Raw genomic sequence first — 25282 nt, 5'->3', positions numbered from 1 at the left:
GATCCTGTCCCCGCTTTCCAAATGCTCAGTTATTTCATCCTTAATAATCAACTCCAGCATTTTACCAACCACCGTTGTCAGGCTAACCGATCTATAATTCCCTGTTTTCTCTCTCCCTCCTTTTAAAAAAAGTGGGGTTACATTAGCTATCCTCCAATCCATTGAAACTCTTCCAGAGTCTATAGAATGTTGGAAAATGATCACCAATGGGTCCACTATTTCTAGGGCCACTACTCTGAGATACAGAGCATCAGGCCCCTGGGTTTTAATCCCATCAATTTCCCCAAGACAATTTCCTGACTAACAACAATGTCCTTCAGTTCCTCTTCACGCTAAACCACTGTCCTCAAGTATTTCCGGAAGGTTATTTGTGTCCTCCTTCGTGAAGACAGAGCCAAAGTAACTGGTCTGCCATTTCTTTGTTGCCCATTAGGAATTCACCTGATTCCAACTGTAAAGGACCTACATTTGTCTCACCACTCTTTTCTTTTCACATATTTATAGTAGCTTTTGCAGTCAGTTTGTATGTTTTCTGCAAGCTTACTCTCGTGTTCGGTTTTCCACATCTAAATTAAATCCTTTGTCCTCCTCTGCTGAATTTTAAATTTCCTCGCAGTCCTCAGGCTTTCCTTTTTTATATGCCTCCTCCTTGGCTTTAACACTATCTCTGATTTCCATTGTTAGCCATGGTTGAGCACCTTCCCAGTCTTACTCATGCGCCAGACAGGGATATACAATTGTTGAAGTTCATCCATGTGTTCTTTAAATGTCTGCAATTGCCTATCCACCACCAAGCCCTTAAGTATCCTTTGCCAGCTTATCCTAGCCAATGCACATCTCAAGCCATCAAAGTCAGCTTTCTTTAAGTTCAGGATCCTAGTCTCAAACCAATTGTGTCACTCTCCATCTTAGATGAAGAATTCTACCATATGATCACTCTTCCCTAAAGGATCTCACACAACGTTGTTAATTCATCCTCTCATTGCACAATACCCAGTCTAGGATGCCCTGTCTCCAGTTGGTTCCTTGACATATTGTTCGAGAAAACCATCCCTTATACATTCCAGGAAATTCTCCTCCATCGCATTATCAGTTTGATTAGTCCAATCAATACGTAGATTGAGGTCACTCATAATAACTGCTGTACCCTTACTGCACAAATCTCTAATTTCCTATTTGATGCCATCCCCATCCTCACAATTCAGTCACTGCAGGTACTTTCTGGAATGTACGGTTATCATTATTTTTTGAATCATTTGGAAACCAATACTGCTTCTAGTTTTGAAGATTTTAATGTCACAGCCTGACTTAAAAATGGATATCTGGAATGGTCCATTAGTCAGTGCCATGTAAGTTCCTCTTTGCTCCAATGTAGTATTTCATGCCCAAAAGCTAAAGAGATAATTTTGGGCAGCTGGATTGGTGATGGGGTCGTTGTAGCGGAGTGAATTACTGACACTAATAATTTCTCACATAACTTCAGACGAAATGGCCTTTTAGATGGAATGAGGACTAAAGTGATTTATTTATATCAAAACCTCTAGCAAATAAGTTCAGAGGAACTGAAAAGATACATTTGATTAAGCATTTTGAGAAAAGGTACCCCTGTAAAATGTGGACGTATCCAAGCAAACTTTATATGCTTCGAATTACTTTATGTAGAAAAATCTGTGAAGCAACATGTGGAGCTATTGTTATTGAATCCGGACCAAGAAAGTATCAGGACGAACTGGAAAGCAGAGAAGGGACTGAAGGAGTGAGCTGAGCTATGGAGAACAGCAGCAGATCCGGATTGGAGAGGGCACATCATTTGTTTGGACAAACTACATTGGTTACTGTGAACGGACATGATTTGAGTTAATGTGATTTTTCTGGTATATCCAACCATCCTGACAGACTGCAGTCATTGTCAGAGGAACTGAATCTATCAATGGCCAACAGAAAGAGTGAGAAATTAAAAAGAAAATCCCCATAATTCTCAACCTACCTGAGCCATGAACAACTTGCTCATGGTGGGAACTATCATGAGGTCCAAAGAGCAGGTTCTGAGTTTTCTGTAAAAACAGAATTATAATAATATCTGCCTGCTTATCAGGAATTAATGGTGATTTACTATCAAGCAGCATATTGCTCAGTAAATTAAACTCAAAGTATTATGGCTACAGATACTTCTCAAGACATTTTAAAAACTTTTCTAAGGCAACAGATGAAAATAGCTCTAAATAGCAAGCAGGAGGCTATATCGTTTATATGACATCACATTGTTATAATGAACAATATAAACTGCTAGCCATCAACTAGATCAATCAGTTAAGTACTTACATCTGCCTTTAGTACAGGGCTTTTCTTCTGTTGCAATGGCGTTGATTCTGTCTGGAGAAGAAAGCATCAGCAATTAACAAGCATTTGTCTGTTTCCTGCTGCTCATTGTGGGGTTCTAATAAGAACTTTATCACCTATTAATGTGGATTAGTTGCAACAGATACAATTTTGATGTAAAATACATTGGTGTGGGGTGCAAGTAGAAAAAAAATGTTCTTTGTGATTAGTACAGCATCATGCAAATCCAACGAATCAATAATTACCATACCTGAACTCAAAAGTTTGGATTGTATGGTGTACACCAAATACAAATATACACACTTCTGCTGGAAGCAATTTCAAGTTGGCTTATGTTGAGTTTGATAATGACCTACTGCAATCAATTAGATCACTTGTCAGGTCACAAAAACCCATGTAGGCAGCAGCTCTATAACAGTTTGCCATCAAATCGCTCCTTTAATAGTGAAATAGCCCAGGGTGCTTCACAGGAGTGCCACAAACATAATTTGACACAACCATATAAGGAGATGTTAGGACAGGAGCTTGGTGATCAGGATAGCTTTTAAGAAATATTGTCAAGGAGGAGGGCAATAGGCAGGCAGATTAGGGAGAGAATTCCAGAGCTTAGGATTTGGGCAACAGAAGGTATGACTGTCAACAATGCAGCAATTAAAACTGTTGATGCTCAAGTGGTCAGAACTGGAGGGGTATAGAGATCTTGAAACGCTGTAGGACGACATAGAAGGCAGGACGTGCGATGCCCTGAAGGGATTGCAAACCAACAATGAGTATTTTAAAATCAAGGAGCTGCTAAACTGGAAGTCATTATAGGGCGGTGAGCATAGGAGTGATGGGTGACTGCAACTAGGCACACGTTAGGATGTGAACAGAGTTTTGACAGACGAGGCAAGATATGTTGGCTAGGAGAGCATTGGAATAGTTGATTTCAGCGGATAACAAAGGCATGGATAAGGGTTTCAGCAATAGATGAGGTAAGGCAGGGTCCGATGATGTTATGAAGATGGAAATAGGCGGTCTTAGTAACGGAGCAGATATGGTATCTTTAGCTCAAATAAGGTGCAAAGGTTTTGAATGATCTTGTTAATCCTCAGACAGTGACCAGGGAGAGGGATGAAAGTTTATGAGAAACAAAGAGTTTGTTTTGGGGACAGAAGATATTCATAGAATGTCAACAGTGCAGCCCATTGAGACCCTCCGAAAGAGCAATCTGCTTCAGCCACCTTCCCGCTCCATCCCTTTTCCCATCCCATTTTCTTTTATTTCCTTTTCTTTTCATGTACCTAATGATCTGTTGAGCTGCTCGCAGAAAAATACTTTTCCCTTTACCTTGGTACACGTGACAATAAACAAAATCCAATCCAAACCCTACAGCCCCATCACTTAATCTACACATCTTTGGGCACGAAGGGACCAAAATGCAAATCCACCTAAGCTGCACATCTTTGTACTGTGGGAGAAAACCGGAGTACCGGGAGTAAACCCACACAGATATGGTGCGGCACAGTGGTTAGCAGTGCTGCCTCACAGCACCACAGACCCAGGTTCAATTCCGGTCTTGGGTCACTGTCTGTGCGGAGTTTGCACTTTCTCCCAGTGTCTGCGTTGGTTTACTCTGGGTGCTCCAGTTTCCTCCCACAGTCCAAAGATGTGCAGGTTAGGTGGATTGGCCATGTTAAATTAGTGTTGCAGCTTAGGTGGGGTTACAGGAATAGGGTGCTCTTTCAGAGGGTCGCTGAAGACCCAATGGCCTCCTTCTGCACTTTAGGAATTCTGTATTTCTATCAATGCGCAAACTCCACATATGGACAGTAACCCAAGGTCAGAATCAAACCCGGGTCCCTGGCGTTGTGAGGCAGCAGTGCTAACCACTGTGCAACCCTTGGTTTTGAGCATGCCAATATGCAGTTGGAGAAAATATCAATTCACCCAGTACTGAATGTCAGACAGGCAGTGGATGTGTAACGGTGAGGCAGAGCTGGGTGTTGTCAATGTACATGTGGAATTTGGGTGTTGCATTTTCAGATGTGTCATTGAGAGGAAGCATGTAAAATGCTGAAAAATACAAGTTGGCCAAGGCTAAATTCTTGGGGACTGCAGAAGCAATGGTGTATTAGCAGAAACAGAAACTATTGTAGGCTATTCTCTGGCTCTGGTTGGATAAACTGGAATGGAACCATGTGAGAGCAGTCCCATCCATCTGGATGATGAGGCATTAGAGGAGAATGGTGCGATTAACTGCTGCAGGCTGGCTGTGAAGGATGTGGGAGCATAAGCTCACCACAGTCATAATCATATAGAATAAGAACATAAGGAGTAGGCATACGCTACTCAGCTCCTTGAGCCGTTCTGCCATACAGTATAATTTTTAAAAATGTATTTTATTCCATTCAGATACAAACAGCAAATAACATCTCAAAATAAACATGTTACACACAGTTTGACAATTTCCCCCCTTTTTCACCCCTAAATACCCACCCCTCCATCAAACACGGACATAAACGGCCTCCACCACACGTAAAACCCCCTTCCCACCCCCAAGGACAAACTTAATCTTGTCCAGCCTTCAAAATTCAGACAGATCCCCCAGCCATGCCATGACCCCCAGCGGTGCTGCCAACGCCCAACTCAGTAAAATCCATTGCCGGGCAGAGAAGCAGAGGCCACATCGGCCCCCTTCTGCTCCAGCAGCCCCGGCAAGTCCATCCCCCAAAAAAATTGCCACCGAAGGACACGACCACATCCTGACCCCCCACTATCCCTGACAAAGTCTTGAACACAGTCTCACAGAAATCCTCCAGCTTTGCACACCCCCAGGACGTAAGAGCGTGGTTCACCGGCCCCCACTTACACCCTCTCGCATACATCCTCCATTCCCAGAGAAAAGTCACTCATCCGTAATCGTGTCTTATGGACCTTGTGTACCACCTTGAACTGTATACGGCTCACTCTCGCAAAAGAGATCAAGTTGACCTGATGCATTATTTCACCCCAGGCCCCTCCATCCCACATTGATCCTCAACTCTTACTCCCACTTCCACTTAATACCTTCCACTAGCGAATGCTCCTCCACTTCCCCCAACCATCCTTAGATGACCCCGATCTTAAAAGCAACTTTTCCAACAACATTTACTCCGGTAACTGAGGAACCAAAGTAATTAATGCCACGCAAAGTCGCGCACCTGCAAATATCTAAACTCACCCCCACCTCGACAACTTGAACTTCTCCTGCAATTCCTCCAACCCTGCAAACATACCCGCTAGAAACGGGTCCCTTACACACACTATCCCTTCACCACTCTATCTCCCATACATTGCATCCATCCCTCCAGGTATTAAACCTATGGTTCCCAATACTTACATATGTCCAAGCTTAAAATGCCTCAACTGTTTCCAAACGGGACTGCGAGTATACCTCTCCGGAGGACACTGGAGCTGAATCATCACCAGGGCCCTCAAACCCATCCCCCTACAAGAGGTCTCCTCCACCTGCATCTATTCTGACCCTCTCCCTCTCTGCATCATCGTCTCACCTTCTCGGCATTTGCCGCCCAATTCTAATGCAACAGATTTGGGAGTGCCCAGCTTAAAATGCCTCCACTGGGTCCAAATTTTGATTGACGATACCACCCGCTGCCCCACCCCTCCCTTCCTTAACTGCATATGATCCTTCACCCATAGATGTATCTCCTGCAGAAAAAACACATCTGCCCTCAAACACTTGAGGTCGGCAAACGCCAGAGACTGTTTAATCGGACCACTTAACCCGTGCACATTCCACGTTACAAGAATCACCAGGGGTTTCTGACCTCCCTCTCTGCTAAGATCCACCAACGTCATCTAACCCAAACCCCGACAAACCATCCGTCTCCTCACTAACCTGTGCTCGTTCAAAATGGATGCCCCTCCATCCTCACCTAAACCCAACCACGTCTCCAGCCCACTTCCCTCCCCACACCTCCTCTTTGCCCCCCTGCCTCAGGCTACACACCGCAGCACCCGTCTCGACACTGTTTCCGTTCATTAGCATACCCTGCTAGCATGGTGACTCCCATCTAGAGGCTCAGAAAAAGAATTCTACCCAACCTACCCATCCCCCCACTCTGCTTACTCCATACCATCCCCTCTTTAACCCACCCCAATACCCAAACCCCTGCGCAAAAAACAACCGACCGCAAACCAAATATTGCACGTACTTCCACATCTTTAAAAAGTACCAATAATAACAAAACAACAACAGAGAAAAGCACAAATATGCCAAGAAAAAATACCACATATCAATTATAAATAAAAACTGGCATGAACATAATAACTCGTAAACCATACAAAAGTCACATTAGCCCTCCCCCACCCAATGCTCCTTGAAGTAATTTGCCTCCTCTGGCATCAAAAGTAATGTTCACTGCCCTTAAAAGTCACCCAGAAGTTGGCCGGGTGCAGCCCAAAACTGACCTAGTGCTGAAAGAGCACTGCCTTGGCCTTGTTAAACCTTGCCCGTCGCGTGGCCAGGACATCCCCAATAAATCCAGATCCGATTTCCCTCCCAGCTATTTTGGCCCACCTCAGAATCTATTCCTTGTCCTGAAATTTGTGCACATACACAACCACCGCCCGAGGTAGCTCCCCAACCCATCGTTCATTGGTTCATGAGCCTTTGTCTCATGAACCAATGGGCATGATCCGCCTCTGGAGTCTTATTGAAGTTCCTCTGCTCCACAAACTTCTCAAACATCTTTGTGACGTAGCCTGTGGCACTCGTTCCCTCTACTCCCTTCGACAAACCCACGATACGCAGGTTCTGCCGCCTGGAGAGATTCTCCTGGTCTTCCACCCTCACACTCAACACCTTGCAGTCCCCCCCCCCAGCATCGCTAGCTTCGCCTCCAACAAAACGATCTGGTCACTGTTGAGAAGGGGGGGGGGGGGGGGTTCCTGAGATGAGACTCCTAAAAACTGGATCGCTGGGATAACACTAGAATAGCTCTACATAAGTTAGTTTATTGAGATTGAAACTAATCAGGGGCAGCACAGTGGCGCAGTGATTAAAACTGCTGTCTCATGACGCCAAAGTCCTAGGTTTGATCCCGGCTCTGGGTCACTGCCCGTGTTGAGTTTGCACATTCTCACATTCTGAAGTTTGCGTGGGTTTCGCCACAACCCAAAGATGTGCAGGGTAGGTGGATTGGCCACACTAAATTGTCCCTTAATTGGAAAGAAGGAATTGGGTACTCTAAATTCATTTTTTTAAAAAGAGATTGAAACTAATCATAGAAAATATATCCAGTAATCATTATTAACCATTAAATGTGTATTCTTAGAACATAGCAGTAACAAGCATTTAAACTCTTGCTAATAGTGGCTGCAACGTATGATGGAATTTAAGCTAGCTAACTTGACCACATTCCTGAGACAAACAGAGTCAGTCAGAAATAATGTGGTCAGTAATAATACAGCCAGCTTAATAAACAGTTCTTATCAGCAGCTCCAGCATCCTGCGCTCAGTACAAGCAGGAATCTCACTGAGATAAGAGAAATGGGAGTAGGGGAGAGCAAGAGACAGCGAATACAAGTGTCTTGGAAAACAACAGATGGCCAGGGAACAGAATGGGGCTAAATCACAAGCTGATCATGCAGTCACCATGCTGCCTAAAGTAAAATTCATTGGTCAAGGTAAAATCTACAGCTACAAGGATTGGATCGAGCCCAACTGGGGTGGGCTACTGATTTTTGGAAATTGTATAACTGTTAAACCTGAAGCAATGTAAAGCAGAGTGGTTTTGCCGTTTTTCAAAATCAGTCCCCCTCGTGTGTTGAACCAAGCTTGGAAAGTAAAGCTGTCTTAAGCACAGTTGTTGTCTTTGCGGGTCTTTGTGATATCTGAACTGCAATTAGGTGGGAAAAATACTCAGTCTCTGAAAACGCTCCTACAATTATGGTCCAACACCGCCTTTTCCACCACCTCTTGGATCGTTGCACCTTGTGCTTCTTGGGATTACTGCTCCCTGAATCGCGCAAGATCAGTCACCCTGAATCTCCTTTCGCTTTTGCCGAAGTTCCCCCTTAATAAAGTCCATCAACTACTCCACAGGCAGTGTGGCAGATGACGACGACACTTCCCCTTCTGCTATTCTTTTCAAATGGCGCTGCGCCACTGGCGTTTTCCTACTCCTGAACTAAGGCTCTCACCGACTTCTGCTGGGTCTGATATCCTACTGACCACCCTCCTCTCACTTCACACTTTATCCACAAAAGTCACCCATTAAATGGGCAGAAAGGATCAAAACCAACATCTCCAAGCAGGAGACACCTTGTGTGCGACCGATCAGACCATGGCCACCACCCAAAGTTCCCTCCATACAGTACAATCTTGGCTGATTTTCTACATCAACTCCTCTTTCCTGCCCACTTCCCCATATCCTGTGATTTCCTGAGAGATCAAAAATATATTGATCACAGTTTTAAATATACTCAGGTGGAACATCCACAATCCTCTCGGATAGATAATTCCAACGCTACGAGTGAAGGAATTTGTCCTCCTCGAAGTCCCAAATGATTGCTTATTCCGAGACTGTGCCCATGCTCCAGATTCCCCAGCCCTGGTTTCAAAATATATTTCAATTAGATTGTTTTTCATTCTTCTCAACTCCAGAGAACATTCTCATCATAGAACAATCCTCATCTCATCCCAGGAAACAGTCTAGTTAACCTCTGCTGTATCTTTTAAGACTCTTGACAGGATGTGGGTGATGCTGGTTAGGCCAGCATTTGTTGCCCATCCCTAATTGCCCTTGAGAAGGTGGTGTCGAACTATGTTCTTGTTTTTCTTTCTTTAAAAAAATAAATTTAGAATAACCAATTCATTTTTTCCAATTAAGGGGCAATTTAGCGTGGTCAATTTAACCTATCCTGCACATCTTTGGGTTGTGGGGGCGAAACCCCAGCAAAGAAGGGGAGAATGTGCAAACTCCACACGCACAGTGACCCAGAGCCTGGATCAAACCTGGGATCTTGGCGCCGTGAGGCAGCAGGGCTAACCCACTGTGCCACTGTGCTGCCCTCGAACCATGTTCTTGAACTGTTGCAGTCCATGATGGTGTAGGCTGCCTACAATTCGAGTATATCCTTCCTTGAAAATGGAGAATAAAACTTCACAACGTACTCCAGGTGCAGTCGCATCACGGCTCTAGACAACTGCAGTAAGATTTCCTTACTCTTGTATTACAATCCCTTTATAATAAAGATCAATATACTATTTGCCTTGCTAGTTGTATTACGATAGTGACATTTAAGGGGCATCTTGACAAATACATGAATAGGATGGGAATAGAGGGATACGGACCCAGGAAGTGTAGAAGATTGTAGTTTAGTCGGGCAGCATGGTCGGCACGAGCTTGGAGGGCCAAAGGGCCTATTCCTGTGCTGTACATTTCTTTGTTCTTTGCACCTGCATGGTAACTTTGTGTTCCTTGTATGAGTACACCCAAGTTTCACTGAACATCAACATGTAAAAGCTCTCACACTTAAAAAAATATTGCTTTGCTATTATCAAATGGAATAACTCCACACTTTCCAACATTATATTCCATGTCACCTCGTTGTCCATTTACTTAACCGATGTCTCTTTGTCGTATCATTGTGCCCCTGGAGCTTACATTCCCATCTAATATTGCATTGTCAGCAAACTTTGAAATTTTAAAAATAAATTTACAGTAACCAGTTCTTTTTTTCCAATTAAGGGACAATTTAGCGTGGCCAATTCACCTACTCTGCACATCTTTTTGGGTTGTGGGTTTGAAATCCACAGACATGGGGAGAATGTGCAAACTCCACAGACAGTAACCCGGGGCCAGGATTGAACCCTGGTCCTCAGCTCAGTGATAACCACTACGCCACGGTGCTGCCCCTTTGTCAGCAAACTTAATTCATTACTTTGCCAAGATTTCAATATAGATTTATAAATAGCTGTGGCCCTTCACATTTCACTGAAGCACTCCACTAATTTCAGCCTGCCAATATGAAAATACCCCATTTATCCTTTATCTCGGCTTCATGTCTGTTAAACAATCCTCCATCCATGCTAATATATTGGCCCAACTCTATGAGCCCTTATCTTGTCTATTAACCATTTGTGTTGCACCTTATTAAAAGCCTTTTGGAAGTAGAAATATACTACATCTATTGGTTCCCTCCCCTTTGTCGACCCTCTTTTCTTGAATAGTTATGTAATTTGATAAAGGCCTCTGCGGTAGAGAGATCAGGGTAGAAAGCTAATTGGAAGGTTTCAAATAGGGAATCGGAGGAAAGATGGGTGCGAATTTCGGAGGTGACAACAATTTCATGGATTTTATGGAGGTTGAACAGGTTTGGGAAGGGAGGTTTGAGGTAAGGAGCACTAAATATATGACATGGACAACACTAGCAGGTCATTAACCCAAGGGAGCTGGAAGCAACTGCCCTTTTACCTCTGTGCTCCTCACTGTTCAAGGCCCCAAACGCTCCTTTCAGGTGAAGCAACATTTCACTCACATTGCCTTCAATTTGAATTATTGCATTCACTGTTCGCAATGCGGTCTCCTCTACAGTGGGGAGACTAAATACAGATTGGGTGACTGCTTTATGGAACATCTTCTCTCAGCCGGCAAACATGTCTTCCCTGTTGCTTGACATTTCAACTTAGCACCTTGCTCTTATGCCCACATGTCCATCCTTGGCCTGCTGCAATGCTCCAGAGAAGCCCGCCGAAAGCTGGAGGAGCAGTACCTTATCTTCCGAGTAGAAACATTACAGCCCTCAACATGGAGTTCAACAATTTTCTCCTTCACCTCGAACCATTTTTAAAATTCAAAACTTTTTGCCTCAGTCCAAATCCCCTTCCGTGCTATCTGTCACTTGTTCTTTGCTTCCACTGAACACTGACCTTTATTCTCCCATTAACGCATCCTGGTACCGTATCTTTACACAACTACTGGCACCTTCTCCTCACATTAACGCTTCCTTTGTCTCATGACCTAGACATCTTTGTTGCAATTGGCAGCTCTCACTTATCACTGACCTCCTAATCTGCTCCACCTCCTCTAATCCATTACATTTCTCGGTCTCTTTAGCTCTGAAGAGTCAGACAAATATGACAGGTTAACTCTATTTTCTCTCTCCGCAGATGCTGCCAGACCTGCTGAGCTTTTTTCAGCATTTTCTGTTTTTGAGCTGGAGGCACTAACTAGTAGGGTCCACTTTAAATTATGAGAGATGGGGAATGTGTTGCAGGAAGATCCATTGTCAATCTTTTATTGGAGCTAGTGCACCCACAATACTTTGTCAGCATCTTCTGTTTAAATCCCTAACAATTTTAATTCCAAACCTGAACTTCAGGTATTATATTTTCCATTTCTGTCATTTTTTCTTGTGTCGCTCACTAATTAGCTGGCTGTATGCCCTTTGTTTCTTTAGTGTCTTATAGCCCTTCAATGCCTCTAACATTGGATTCAGGCAACATGTCAGACCATCCAACAATCATTATACACATCATTCATTTATGGGGTTTTTTTGCTCTCCCCATCTCATCGGCCCATCTTTTAATCTTTATTTCTGAAGGTTACGAGCCCAAAACATTAATTGTTTGCTGCACAGATGCCGACTGACCTGCTGCATGTTTCCAGCTCGTTTTGCTTTCATTTCTCATCAGATCTAGATCCAGTTGAGTCTGTGCCAGGTCTGATGGATGAGGTGAAAACTTGCCATGTCCTATTTATAGTGAGATTAAAAACCTTGTGTTCTGACGAGCCGGGAGTGCAGGAGGCAAAAGAGTCCCTAGTAGCCCGGCGAAGGATCTTGTTAATGTGGAAAGAGGCGAAGCCCCCCAGCGTGGAAGCCTGGGTAAATGATATGGCAGGGTTTATCAAATTGGAGCGGATAAAATTTGCCTTAAGAGGGTCTGCGCAGGGGTTCTACAGGCGGTGGCAACCGTTCCAGGACTATCTCGCGGAGCGGTAGATGAAGGTCGGACAGCAGCAACAGCAACCCGGGGGGACGACGGACAGGGGGGCATTTGAGCAAGGAAACACATGAACGATCCGGAAAACTGACATGTGCGGGAGGAATCCAATGTACAAAGTTCTGTATCTTATTGACTTGCCATGTCTTGCTATGCAAGCTTTCTTTGTTTTTGTTTGTTTGGTTGAAAATTTTGTTGAAAAATTCTTAATAAATATATATTTTTAAAAACCTTGTGTTCTTTTACAATCTTGTTACATATGAAAATAAAAGACCCTTATTCACCCCCCCCCCGCCCAACCATCCCCTCTCCTCCCATTTCCACTACTGTAGCCATGTAAAATGGCTGCATTCCGATAAATCTGGCCAAAACCCAGTTTAAAATGGCTAACCCGAAAGACTGCTGGGAAATGCAGCCAAGAAGACACAAGCAGGCAGCTGCAGACGGTTTGCATATTCAGCTCTGGGAACGTAGCCCAGATCGATACTCAGGGCTATCAACAGCCCATCAACCCAGGTATCTGCAGTTGCATTCAGGACCGTTTACACCTAATCTACTCAGACATCCACAATTAAATCGGCTATCCCCGGGAACAATTGCAACATATTAGCAATTGAATACCGGGCCAGACCTGTCGGCGCCTGCAGTGGCCGAAACAAAGACAGGTGAGCGACCACCCCCCGATCGAGGAATCGCCTCACCATTGGACACATTGACCCCAGGGACTGGGGACAGAATCCAATCACTTGGGGCTCAGGATCAAGGGCCGCCCCGGGAGGCGGGAAGTCCCTGGGCCCTATAAAAGTGAAGGTCCAAGTTCAGATCTCGCTCTCTCTCATCTTCGCCTGCTCGAGACCTTCGCAAGACCAGCCACTGTAAGTGTGAATCCAACGATCGCTATCCGGTAGACACCTAGCCACCGACCTGTAGCAGCCTTTTGAATCCCGCGGGCCAGATTTGATTGGACAAGCCATTCGTTTTCCTGACCTGGTGGGCTCTTCCTAAGTTAAGTATTGGCCAGTAGTGATAGGTTTATTATATAGAAAGTAGTATTAGGGTATTAATATTGCTTGTTGTATATAATAAATGACCGTTGTTTTAATCCTTACTAAGCGGTGGGCTGTGTTATTAATCATAACCTGAACTTGAACCACGTGGCGGTATCATAAAGATACCTGGCGACTCATGAGCAAAGGTGACCTAAACAGAGCAAATAGACTAAGGTTAAAAAGAGCAACAATACTCAACATAATCTGTGGTAAAACAAGATTACCATAACATACCTGAGGTCGGATTAACCATTTCAAACTCCACTGCAGTCTAAATAACGTGTCATTCAAAAAACAATTCAAATAACTGGCTCTTTGTGTAAGTATAAGACAAAATGTCTTATACTAAATGTTACCGTGGGGCAGCACGGTAGCCTTGTGGATAGCACAATTGCTTCACAGCTCCAGGGTCCCAGGTTCGATTCCGGCTTGGGTCACTGTCTGTGCGAAGTCTGCACATCCTCCCCGTGTGTGCGTGGGTTTCCTCCGGGTGCTCCGGTTTCCTCCCACAGTCCAAAGATGTGCAGGTTAGGTGGATTGGCCATGATAAATTGCCCTTAGTGTCCAAAATTGCCAGTAGTGTTGGGTGGGGTTACTGGGTTATGGGGATAGGGTAGAGGTGTGGACCTCGGATAGGGTGCTCTTTCCAAGAGCCGGTGCAGACTCGATGGGCCGAATGGCCTCCTTCTGCACTGTAAATTCTATGAAAATACGGTGGTAACCGGCAGTTGTTGGTAAGTATAATGCTAACAATGATCAATCTAGTCCAGATCTATAGATATCCCACTTCAGGACTCACCAATACAACTGGGAACTTTGGCTACTGGCCCAAAGTTACCGCATACAATAACTTCCTAGCTACATGTCCAGTTTCCATAATCAGTTCTTTATCAAAATGTATTATTCCATATACTGGGAGGAGTCAAAGATTGAGCCATTACCTTGAGAAGAGGCATATCACGTGCCTGCTGGACCAGGAGATGCAGCTCATTGACCTGTTGACGAACCAGTGGAGGAACGGGGTTGCAGCATGCTATGATCCCCTGAGTCTCTCTAGGTGTGGCATGAGGGAAAGAAAGAAAGTTGTAACTAATTTGGACGGGAATAATTGTGTGAGTTAGAACATCACATTACAACTGTGACACTTTAAAAATGCTTCACTGGCTGTCAAGCACTTTGAGACTAGCAGCTGTGAAAAGTAGAATATAAATGCAAGTTTTTATTTTCTTAAGAAATGAATAAAAATTAAGAGTTACATTAGTTTATTTTAAATGCTGCAGCTGAAGACTCCTCAACACCACCTCAAAATTCCCAAACATAAATTATTTTTTAAAATCACAAATAAGTGCAGTTAACTTTCATTAAATACAGAATAATGTCACTCTTACATCCATCATAAACCTAACTAGAGTGTGATGCACGGTTGGAAGCATAGATTAACATTGCCAGTTCTGCATCCCAATGCAAAGAAGCTCTCACTGACTGACTAGTTAAAAGCATTTGGTGGCACCCTCGCTCGAGGGCTGTGGATCCAAGTCCTAATCCAAGACTTGAGCACAAAAGTCAATGCTGGCACTCAGTGCAGTACCAAGGATGTGCATCACTGTCAGGGGTGCCCTCTTTCATGAGGCGTTAAACTGAGGCCACTCTCAGAAATAAATATTGGCAGATATTTATCCCCTAATCAATGTTAAAAAAAAAACATTGTCACTGTTGTTTGTGGGGGCTTTTGTGCACAAACTGACTGCTGTGTTTCGGACATTCCAACAATGACTACACTTCAAAAGTATTTCATTGGTTGGCGGCACAGCGTAGCACGGTGGTTAGCACTATTGCTTCACAACGCCAGGGACCGGGTACAATTACCGGCTTGGGCCACTGTCTGTGTGGAGTCTGAACGTTCTCCCTATGTCTACATGGATTTCCTGCGGGCGCTCCGGTTTCCTCCCACAAGTCCCGAAGGACGTGCTTGTTAGGTGAATTGGACATTATGAATTCTCCCCCAGTGTACCCAAACAGGCGCATAGAGTGTGGCGACTAGGGGATCTTCACAGTAACTTCATTGCAGTGTTAATGTAAGCCTACTTGTGACACTAATAAAGATTATTATTATTAAAGCACTTTGCTCGTGGTTTTGAAAGGCGGTACATAATTTCAGATCGTTTTATTTCTTTCCATTTGAATACCCATTCAAATTTAAACTCTTGTTTCCTTAATCTAACTTCCAAGTTATACTGCTAATTTTACACAAAATACATCTGAAACTGAAAACTGCAGTATTAGACTACAGCTGAAATAGGAATTCAAACAGTTAAGATAAAAAAGGTATTCAAGTTGTTATTGTACACATAAAATTGTGCTTATTTTGCACAACTTTACTAAAAGTCCATGTTTAATTGCATATGTTTAAGCATGTGATGTTGCTTTTATACTGCACGAGGTCCACACTCGGGCCACTGGCCATGGAGACGCGGCCAATATTTTGGAATTGGCTGCATTGAGTAAACTTGCCGGATTTGTTAGGGCTGGCCACCAGTAAGACCGAGCAAGACAAACTGATCTTTCTGTATCTTGGCTGTTGGAGTTACATGCAACAGGAATCAACAGTGCCAGGACGAGCAAAGAACAAAGTACAGCACAGAAACAGACCCTTCGGACCTCCAAGCTTGTGCCGTTCATGTTGTATGATACTCAATCCAATGTATAAGCAACTTTGCGGAGTCAGACATCAAGAGAAATGAATGTTTTAACAGGCATTGCAAGTCCATGGTAATTTGTGCCCAACCTGACTGAAACTCAACTCAGACAAGTATGCAGATCATTCTCATTTGAAATGTGATATGCTTTTTGTTGCCATACACCATAATTACAGTGGGGGAATAACTTACTTTGGCAGTTCCTCTGCTATTTTGATCATCATGTGGTTGGGTAGCACATACCTGTTAAAAATAATATAAAATGGTCATTTCTGTCAACTTCTTTAAAAACCTTTTCAGTTTGTTTCAAACTCTTGATACTGAAGAATAGTTGGGGAAACAAGAACAACCCGTAGCAGTATTCACAGAACACAATGAGAATGGAGGACAGCATTTTGAAACTGCATTTCTAAAGCGAAAGATTGATACAGTGAGCAGTTCTGGTTTTCTGTTTGTTTCATATTGAGAGGGCAGTGCAGGGCGGCACAATGATTAACACTGTTGCCTCACAGCTCCAGGGACCCGCGTTCAATTTCGGCCTTGGGTGACTGTGTGGGGTTTGCACTTTACTCCATTGCCTGCTTGAGTTCCCTCGGAAGATGTGCAGGTTAGGTGCATTGGCCATGCTAAATTGCCCCTTAGTGTCCAAAAGGTTAGGATGAGTTACTGGGTTTGCAGGGATAGGGTGGAGATGTGGACCTAAGTAGGGTGCTCTTTCCAAGGGCAGGTGCAGACTTGATGGGCCGAATGGCCTCCTTCTGCACTGCAAATTCTATGATTCTATATAACTCCCACTAGTGAAAGCCAAAACATGGAACATTCATGGATTCTCATATATATAATGGTGGATGCAGAAATCAATGTTAAACATGTAAGGGATTTACTACAGTTCCATGACTAGACAGGTTGTGACCATCAACAAAGCCAAATTCTTCAGAATGTTTTCAGAATTCAAGTCCTTGTCTTCAGAGATATTTTATGGCTTTTTTGCGAGAAGGTTTTTTTTGCGGGGTGGGGTGCGCAGTGCCAGTAACAACCGATCTCCTTTGCATACGAGCACGCCTGATTGATACACTTTACACAAGCGCCAAGAGTTAAGTCTCCCAAGGAAATGGAATGCAAACGGCATTTTAGAAGTGCAAAGACAAGTAAGAAGTATGCACAGAACATATACTTGCAACTATAATAAATCTTTTGTTTGGAATACATTGGTTATGCGGAGCTGTTAATGATTTTAAATCTTCTCTTTGCACCAAACGTGCAAAATGTATACAAAAATCTTAACTGTTAGGAGTGATGCACACTTCTTGCAGCAATTGATTGTGGTTAATACTGTGCGTCAATATCTGTGCTATTAGCAATAGCCCCAAGAAGTATTTTCCTTCAGGCTCCATTAACAATGAACTTATACCCTGTGCTTTCGTCCTCGAGTCGTGAAATCTTGTCCCGCCAGGCATAAAATAGTCTGAACGCTGTAAGCTGTTGCGTGTTCAGTTGTTTTTTCTGCTTCCTGTACAGCTCCAAGTAGGATTCTTCTGTGAAAATCGGCTTGTAGTATTTCTGCAATTAACAAAGGATTACAAAAATACTATCTTATGTCCAGCCTGCAATTTCTAAACTGGAAGCTATATGGAAATACACTCTAATAACATCTAAACACACATGTTCGATTGTTTGTAGTAATTGGGAATATCTTTTAAGACACTTTTCGTTAGGTGCAAGATTCCTTTTTTCATAAAAACGGAGGTTATGGTTTCATATAACAAATGCTTCAGACTCAATAAATACTTGCTTAACTTAACTCACTACTCTCTCTATTTAGTCAAGAAGTTCAAATGATCAAAATCCAAGGTTTCCCCTACAAAGTCGGAGTTCTGCAGGAAGAGTGGTGGTTCTGTGCATTGGAGAACACGTGTATAAATCAGAGAAGTGAGCCAGGGTTTACACAGATCAATTTTTAGACTGAGGCAGTGACATCAACCATGCCATCATAAAAACTGCTGAGCAAAACCCAAAACCTCTCACAGGGAGGGAGGGAGATAAAGCAGGTGCGTGGACCTTGAATTTGAACAGGATTATCGTTTGCCGGTGTTGGCCCCAAAAAGTGAAATAACATGCCAACCCTCATTACCCCAGCTCACATCAGGAATACCCATACTGGATACTTACCAGAGAACTGCCTTCACTATTACAGTACCTGGAAATAAATTCCTACCATCAAACAAGGAGAATGGAGCAGCGCATTCTTTTCAATGGTGAAATAACAAAACATCATTAACTTAAAAGAGAAAATATCTTAAGCGGGTGTATGGGAATGTCAGTGTCCCTCAGCATATTACACCTGCAGCAGCTCATGGGCAGTGGCATCAATCCACCATTTAAAACCTTTGCACAGCATCGACAGTGAATTCAGAACAAACACAAATTATACAGGACTGACTCTATTCAAAACTTACTCTCAAATTAAGAGTTCAAAATTACATGAATCATCAGTCACACGAGCATAGTTTAATGGGATATAAACAGCTCCAACATGAATGTAGAATGTGCAAATTCATGCTGGAAAAACTTGGAAAGGTGTGAACCTATCCCCAATCTGCGATACTATGAAACTTACTCCATGAAATAGTGTCTTTGAGTTATTTATTCTTGTTCCTGTAAAAAGAACCCCTCCAAGTGCCATAGAAGTTTAGATTAATCTGACAAACAATTCCCACCATTCAGTTTATTATTTTAAATTATAGTGTTCAAATCTCTTAAAAAATCAAACCACAGAAAGAATTTAAGATGTATCCAGTGCCTATTTGTTCTACTTATGTGAAAAGCACCAAAAGGCAGACTTGTAAAAAACACTTCAATCCTCAGAGAAATGGCCCAAAGTGCTTTACATACAATGAATTATTCCAAAGTGCAGTGGCTTTTGCTACATAGAATTATCTTGCAAACAGAAATTTTTACTCACCAAGTTTTTATTAATTCACATCATTTTCATGAATTTTAAAACGGTATTGAGGGGCATCACTGTCATTTAGCCACAGTTTTAACCTACCTTAAGACTGATATCCCTGCTCTTCTGCCATACCAATTGAACAAGATTCGCCTGTTTATTGCCCTGTTCCCATAATAGATTCTTCATCGTGTCATAGATGTACAGCAAGTAGTGGGTGTCTTCTTGGGCGTAACGTAGCATCTCATTAGGCAATGGTCTATAAATGGAGAAGTTAAAAAGCTTTAAAACAAAAACTTCTCTAAGCACCCCAATGGCGAAGTGGATTGTTGGGTTTTGCAATACAGTACGGAGGTACATAGATTAGAAAAGTCCCAGTTTTGATTGCTACACTCATCCTGAGGCAGCAAACCTTAATAGTAATGAGGCAAATTAGGAGCCACAACTGAACTCAGCACGCACAAGCGTGCGTGGGCCGAAAGAGAAGGGAAAAATCAAACTACTCCTGACGAAAATTCAGTAATCTACTGGATTAGTTCATCCTGTAGGCAACAATTAAGATAACATACAACCCATCTTCAAGAACATTAGAACTCCAAACTAAATTAGCAAAATCAATAGATAAGTCCGTTAAAATATTTGGGGAAAATCTAGAAAAATACTTGCACATGCATACAAAAATTCTAGCTTTTGTGGATGAATACCAGAGTTATTAATAAGAAGAAAAGAAAACTTAAGCACTAAAGATTAAAGTTACACAGTTAAAACAGTTTTACAAAACCTCCCCAAAAGACCCTACTTGATCAGAACACACAAGTAACCACCTTCTTGGCAACATTCCCTTGTTGATTTTTAACTCAAAATTCAAGTAATATTACCCAAGGCAAAACTGCTGCCACTATAGTAAAGATATAGCACACAACTTCTCAAGCTCTCCATCCACTCTGCTGTGGAAATCCAACAAAATTTGAGAAACAACACTGCTTTCTGAAGCTAAACTTTTCTGGTTTCTGGATGGCTGCTTCAGATTTTGTACCTTCTCTCAGCACACAACTGTTCAAGACGTCTTCCCCACATAGCCAAAAAGAAATCAGCTCACCATTTCCCCTTAAATATTCTTTTCTATATTCATCTTTGATTCCATTGTCTTCAGCATCTCTGAACTCAGCTTTTTCAAAAATATAAAGATCTTTCATGTTTTTCTACTGGTTTCCCTTTCAGGTCAAATAAAATTTACTAACTTTCTTCTATGAACCTTTTGTATGTTGTAAGAAATCCTTACTCTCCTTTGACATTTAACCGCTGAAAAGTCAAGCCCCTAGCCATCTCCCAACACAATGTTTTACTCTAACTCATTAACTTATAAATCCACCTCACCATGGTTTCTTATTACATATGCATGCATTTAGCACCTTTATCCCTTTTATCTCTCAACTCCCTCAGATAACTTGTCTGTTAACCGTTATCATTTAATTAAATAATTTATAAACATACGCAGCTACACAAGCTTCTTTACAAAACATCACAATATTCTCCCAAAATATTTTTAAAAATCCATCCTCATACAATGATCATAATATGATTGGATTTCATGTTCAATTTGAGGGAGAGAAGAGTGGATTCTAAGATGAGTGTTTTAAACTTACATAAGGCCAATTATGCGGGCATGAGAGAGCAGAGTTGGATAAAGTGAACTGGAAAATTAGCTTAAGGGATAAGTCAGTAGAGGTGCATTGGCAGACATTTAAGGCGATATTTTGTCATGTGAGGGTACCTTTAAGACATGGATGTTTAAGCAATGTACCTTTAAGAAAACAGTGATGTCAGAGAGTGGGTGGAGCTGGACTTTAGGTCAGCCGTCTTGCAGGTTTTTAGTTTCAGTTTTAAAAAGAGCTGGTGTGTGTCTGTGGTTTGCAGTGAGTTGTGATATCTGCCATGAAAGACTATCTCTGGATCATTTGGGTGATTTAAAGTAAAGCCTTTAACCTGATGTGATTTTGTTTAAAGGTGTTAAGTCTTTTGGAAGTTTGAAGGAACATTTTACGGAATTATTTACTGTTGCAATATTTTCTGAGTTATCTTTGAAGTAAGGGGTGTTAAGAGATCCAATGTTTATTGAAGATGTTAAGTTGAGTTCATGGAATAAACAGTGTTTTGTGTTTAAAAACCCACGTGTCCATAATTGTAATTCCACACCTAGGGAAAAAGCCATGTGCTAGGAAACGCAAGAAATCCATTAAAGGGAGAGGTTGGTTGAACTCCATGATACATTTTGGGGTTCTGAAAATGCCTCGCCCATAACAATTTCAGAAAGCTCAGTGAGAAAGGAAGGCTCCAAGGGGAGGACACGCCATTTGTGGCTAACTATGGCAGTTAAAGGTAGTATCAAATTGAAAGAAAAAGCATTTAATTCTGCAAAGACAGGGAAAATGTTAGAAGATTGGACAGAATATAAAGAGCAGCAAAGAATGGTTAAAAGATTAATAAGGAGGGAAAAAGAGAGTATTGGAGAAAGCTAGTTAGAAATATAAAAACAAATAGTAAGAATTTCTATAGTTTTTTTAATAAAACATTTTGAGGTATTTGCGATTTTGTAACAACAGAAGAAACAGTGTACATACAAATATAAACATAGTGCAAAGGCCATCTTCTTCCCCCACAGGTCCCACCTTCCTTACACACTAATCTAAACTAACCCCCTCCCCCCACCCTCTCTGCTGACAGTTAATTTTCTCTAAAGAAGTCGACGAACGGCTGCCACCTCCGGACAAACCCTGACATTAACCCTCTAAGGGCGAATTGATTTTCTCCAGACAGAGAAAGCTAGCCATGTCAGTGAGCCAGGTCTCTGACTTCGGGGACTTTGAGTCCCTCCAAGCTAATAGTATCCGTCTCCGGGCTACCAGGGAGGCAAAGGCCAGAATGTCTGCTTCTTTCTCCTCTTGGATTCCCGGATCTTCCGACAATCCGAAAATCGCCACCTCTGGACTCGGTGCCACCCTTGTTTTTAACACCTTGGACATGACATCCGCAAACCTCTGCTAGAATCCTCTAAGCTTCGGGCATGCCCCGAACATATGGACATGGTTTGCTGGTCCTCCTGCACACCTGTCTTCTACACCAAAGAACCTGCTCATCTGGGCCACTGTCATGTGTGCCCGGTGAACGACCTTAAATTGTATCAGGCTGAGCCTTGCGCATGATGTGGATGCGTTGACTCTACTCAATGCATCCGCCCAGAGACCATCCTCTATCTCTCCTCTTCCCATTTGCGTTTCAGCTCCTTAATCTGCCTTTCCTCTGACCCCATGAGTTCTATATATATGTCTGAAACCTTCCCCTCTCCCACCCATACTCTGGAAACGACTCTGTCCTATATCCCCCTTGGTGGTAGGAGCGGGAGGTTGAGACCTGCCTGCGTAGGAAGTCCCACGCCTGCAGGTACCAAACTCATTCCCTCCCGTCAATTCAAGTTTCTCCTCCAACTCCCCCAGGCTGGGAAAGCTCCCTTCTATGAACAGATCTCCCATCCTCTCGATCCCTGCTCTTTTCCATCTCTGAAACTCTCCACCCAGCCTCCCCGGGGCAAACCATTGATTATTGCAGATTTGAGACCAAACCGATGCTCTCTCTGCTCCCACGTTTCCTCCATTGCCCCCAGACTATCAGGGCTGCCACCACCACCACGGGGCTGGTGGAGTACCGTGCCGGCGGGAACGGCAGAGGTGCCGTTATCAATGCCCCCGAATCCATGCCCTTACATGATGCCGCCTCTACTCGCTCCCATACCGACCCCTCCCCCACCACCCACTTCCTAATCATGGCTATATTTGCCGCCCAATAGTAATTGCTAAAGTTCGGCAGCACCAACCTGCCCTCCCCCTGGCTACGCTCCAGCATCACCTTTTTTACTCACGGGGTCTTGCCCGCCCACACAAAGCCAGAGATCACCTTGTTTACCCGTTTAAACAAGGTCCGTGGAATAAAGATGGAGAGGCACTGAAAAACAAACAGGAATCTCGGGAGTACCGTCATTTTCACTGTCTGTACCCTCCCAGCCAGTGATACCGGGAGCATGTCCCGTCTTCGGAAGTCTTCCTTCATTTGGTCCACCAGTCGGGTCAAATTTAGCTTATGTAGCCGTTCCCATTCCCGTGCCACCTGGATGCCTAAATACCGAAAGCTTTCCCTAACACTCTAAACGGCAGCTCCCACAGTTGCCTCTCCTGCCCCCTTGCCTGGATCGCGAACATCTCACTTTTCTCCATGTTCAATTTATAACCCGAAAACCGGCCAAATTCCCCTAGATTCCTCAATCTCTCCCACCCCCTCTAGTAGGTCAGAAATATGTAGGTCATCGGTGTATAGCGAGACTCTGTGTTCCAGCCCCCCCCCCCGAACCATCCCCTTGAGGCTCTCGGCACAATTGCCAGCAGCTCTGTGGCCAGTGCAAACAGCAGTGGGCATCCCTGCCTCGTCTCCCGGTGCAGCCTAAAATAGCCCAATGTCAACCTGTTCGTCCGCACACTCACCACAGGCGCCTGATTCAGCAGCCTAACCCAGTCGATGAAGCCCCGTCCAAACCCCAACCGCTCCAGCACCTCCCACAGATAGGTCCATTCCACCCGGTCAAAGGCCTTCTCTGCGTCCATTGCAACCACTACCATTATGTCTCTACCCTCTGGGGGCATCATGATCACATTCAACAGTCTTCCAATGTTGGACGCCAACTGCCTGCCCTTAACAAATCCCGTCTGGTCCTCCCCAATCACATCCGGAACCCAATCTTCCTTGAGGACAAGATTTTGGCCAACAGTTTGGTGTCAACATTTAGTAAGGAGATCGACCTATGTGACCCGAATAGCTTCGGGTCATTCTCCCGCTTCAAAATCAGTGAGATCGTGGCCTGTGACATCGTCGGGGGAAGCACCCCTCTCTCCCTTGCCTCATTACATGTCCTCATCAGCAGCGAACCCAGTATTCCAGAGAACTTTTTATAAAACTCCACTGGGTACCTGTCCGGTCCCGGGGCAGCAGCGAACCCAGTATTCCAGAGAACTTTTTATAAAACTCCACTGGGTACCTGTCCGGTCCCAGGGCTTTACCCGACCGCATGGCCTTCAGCTCTTCTGCTATTTCTTCAATCTGTATCGGGGCCTCCAACGCTTCCTCCACCTTTGGGAACTCCAGCCCCCCCTAAGAATTGCCTCATCCCTTCCAGCCCAGCTGGGGGCTCAGACTCATATAGCCTGGTATAAAACTTCTTAAATGCCCTATTAACCCCTGCTGAATCTCCGACCAAGTTCCTGTCTCTGTCCTTCACTTTCCCAATCTCCTCAGCTGCCTCTCCCTTTCTGAGCTGCTGCGCAAGCATTCTGCTGGCCTTCTCTCCATACTCAGATATCGCCACCCTCAGCTGCTCCAACGCCTTCCCTGTAGTTAGCAAGCCAAACTCCGCCTGTAGCCTCCGCGTTCCCTTAAAAGCCCTACCTCTGGAGTCTCCGCATATCTCCTGTCGACCTGAAGTATTTCCTCTATCAGTCGATCCGTCTCTGCGCTATCTACCTTCTCCCTGTGGGCCCGTATCAAAATCAGCTCCCCTCTGACCACCGCCTTCAGCGCCTCCCAGACCATTGCTGCCGAGACTTCCCCCGTGTCATTAACTTCCAGATAGTTCTGGATGCATTTCCGCACCCGCCCGCACACTTCATCTTCCGCTAACAGTCCAACATCCAATCTCCAATGCGGGCACTGGCCACACTCCTTGCTCACCTGTAAGTCTACCCAGCGTGGGGCATGATTCGAGACCGTGACCGCTGAGTACTCAGTGTCAACTATCCCCGTCAGTAAAGCCCTGTTCAAGATGAAAAAGTCGATCTGGGAACACTTTATGTACGTGTGAGTAGAAAGAGAACTCCTTCACTCTCGGCCGCCCAAACCTCCATGGGTCCACCCCCTCCATCTGCTCCATAAACCCCTTTAGCTCCTTTGCCATTGCTGGAACCCTGCCTGTCCTTGAGCTCAACCGGTCTAGCCTTGGGTCAAAGCTTGGGCGAGTCCAGGGTCTTCCCCAACATCCTTCTTACAAACTCCACATCATCCCAGTTTGGTGTATAGACATTTACGAGCACCACCAGCAGCCCTTCCAGCTTCCCACCAACCATGATATACCGACCTCTCACATCCGCAACTATTCTTCCCACCTCGAATGACACTCGCTTATTAATCAGGATCGTGACCCCTCTAGTCTTAAGAGTCC

The 25282-nt window shown here is 43.9% G+C and overlaps 1 protein-coding gene across 1 annotated transcript in view; it reads right to left on the bottom strand.

Moving 5' to 3' along the window:
* exosc10 (exosome component 10) overlaps window positions 1-25282 on the bottom strand; it is a 77151-nt gene that overhangs the window by 27563 nt on the left and 24306 nt on the right. Inside the window, exons 11-16 of the mRNA XM_072478471.1 lie at window positions 19126-19282; window positions 17488-17636; window positions 16269-16319; window positions 14322-14433; window positions 2323-2373; window positions 1988-2054 (exon numbers count right to left, since the gene is read on the bottom strand). Of these exons, the coding sequence (XP_072334572.1) occupies window positions 1988-2054; window positions 2323-2373; window positions 14322-14433; window positions 16269-16319; window positions 17488-17636; window positions 19126-19282 (587 nt within the window). The remainder of the gene's footprint in view (window positions 1-1987; window positions 2055-2322; window positions 2374-14321; window positions 14434-16268; window positions 16320-17487; window positions 17637-19125; window positions 19283-25282) is intronic.

This window comes from Scyliorhinus torazame, chromosome 16 (assembly GCF_047496885.1).
Source record: "Scyliorhinus torazame isolate Kashiwa2021f chromosome 16, sScyTor2.1, whole genome shotgun sequence".
NCBI lineage: Eukaryota > Metazoa > Chordata > Chondrichthyes > Carcharhiniformes > Scyliorhinidae > Scyliorhinus > Scyliorhinus torazame.
This window is presented reverse-complemented; position numbering and strand designations above follow the sequence as displayed.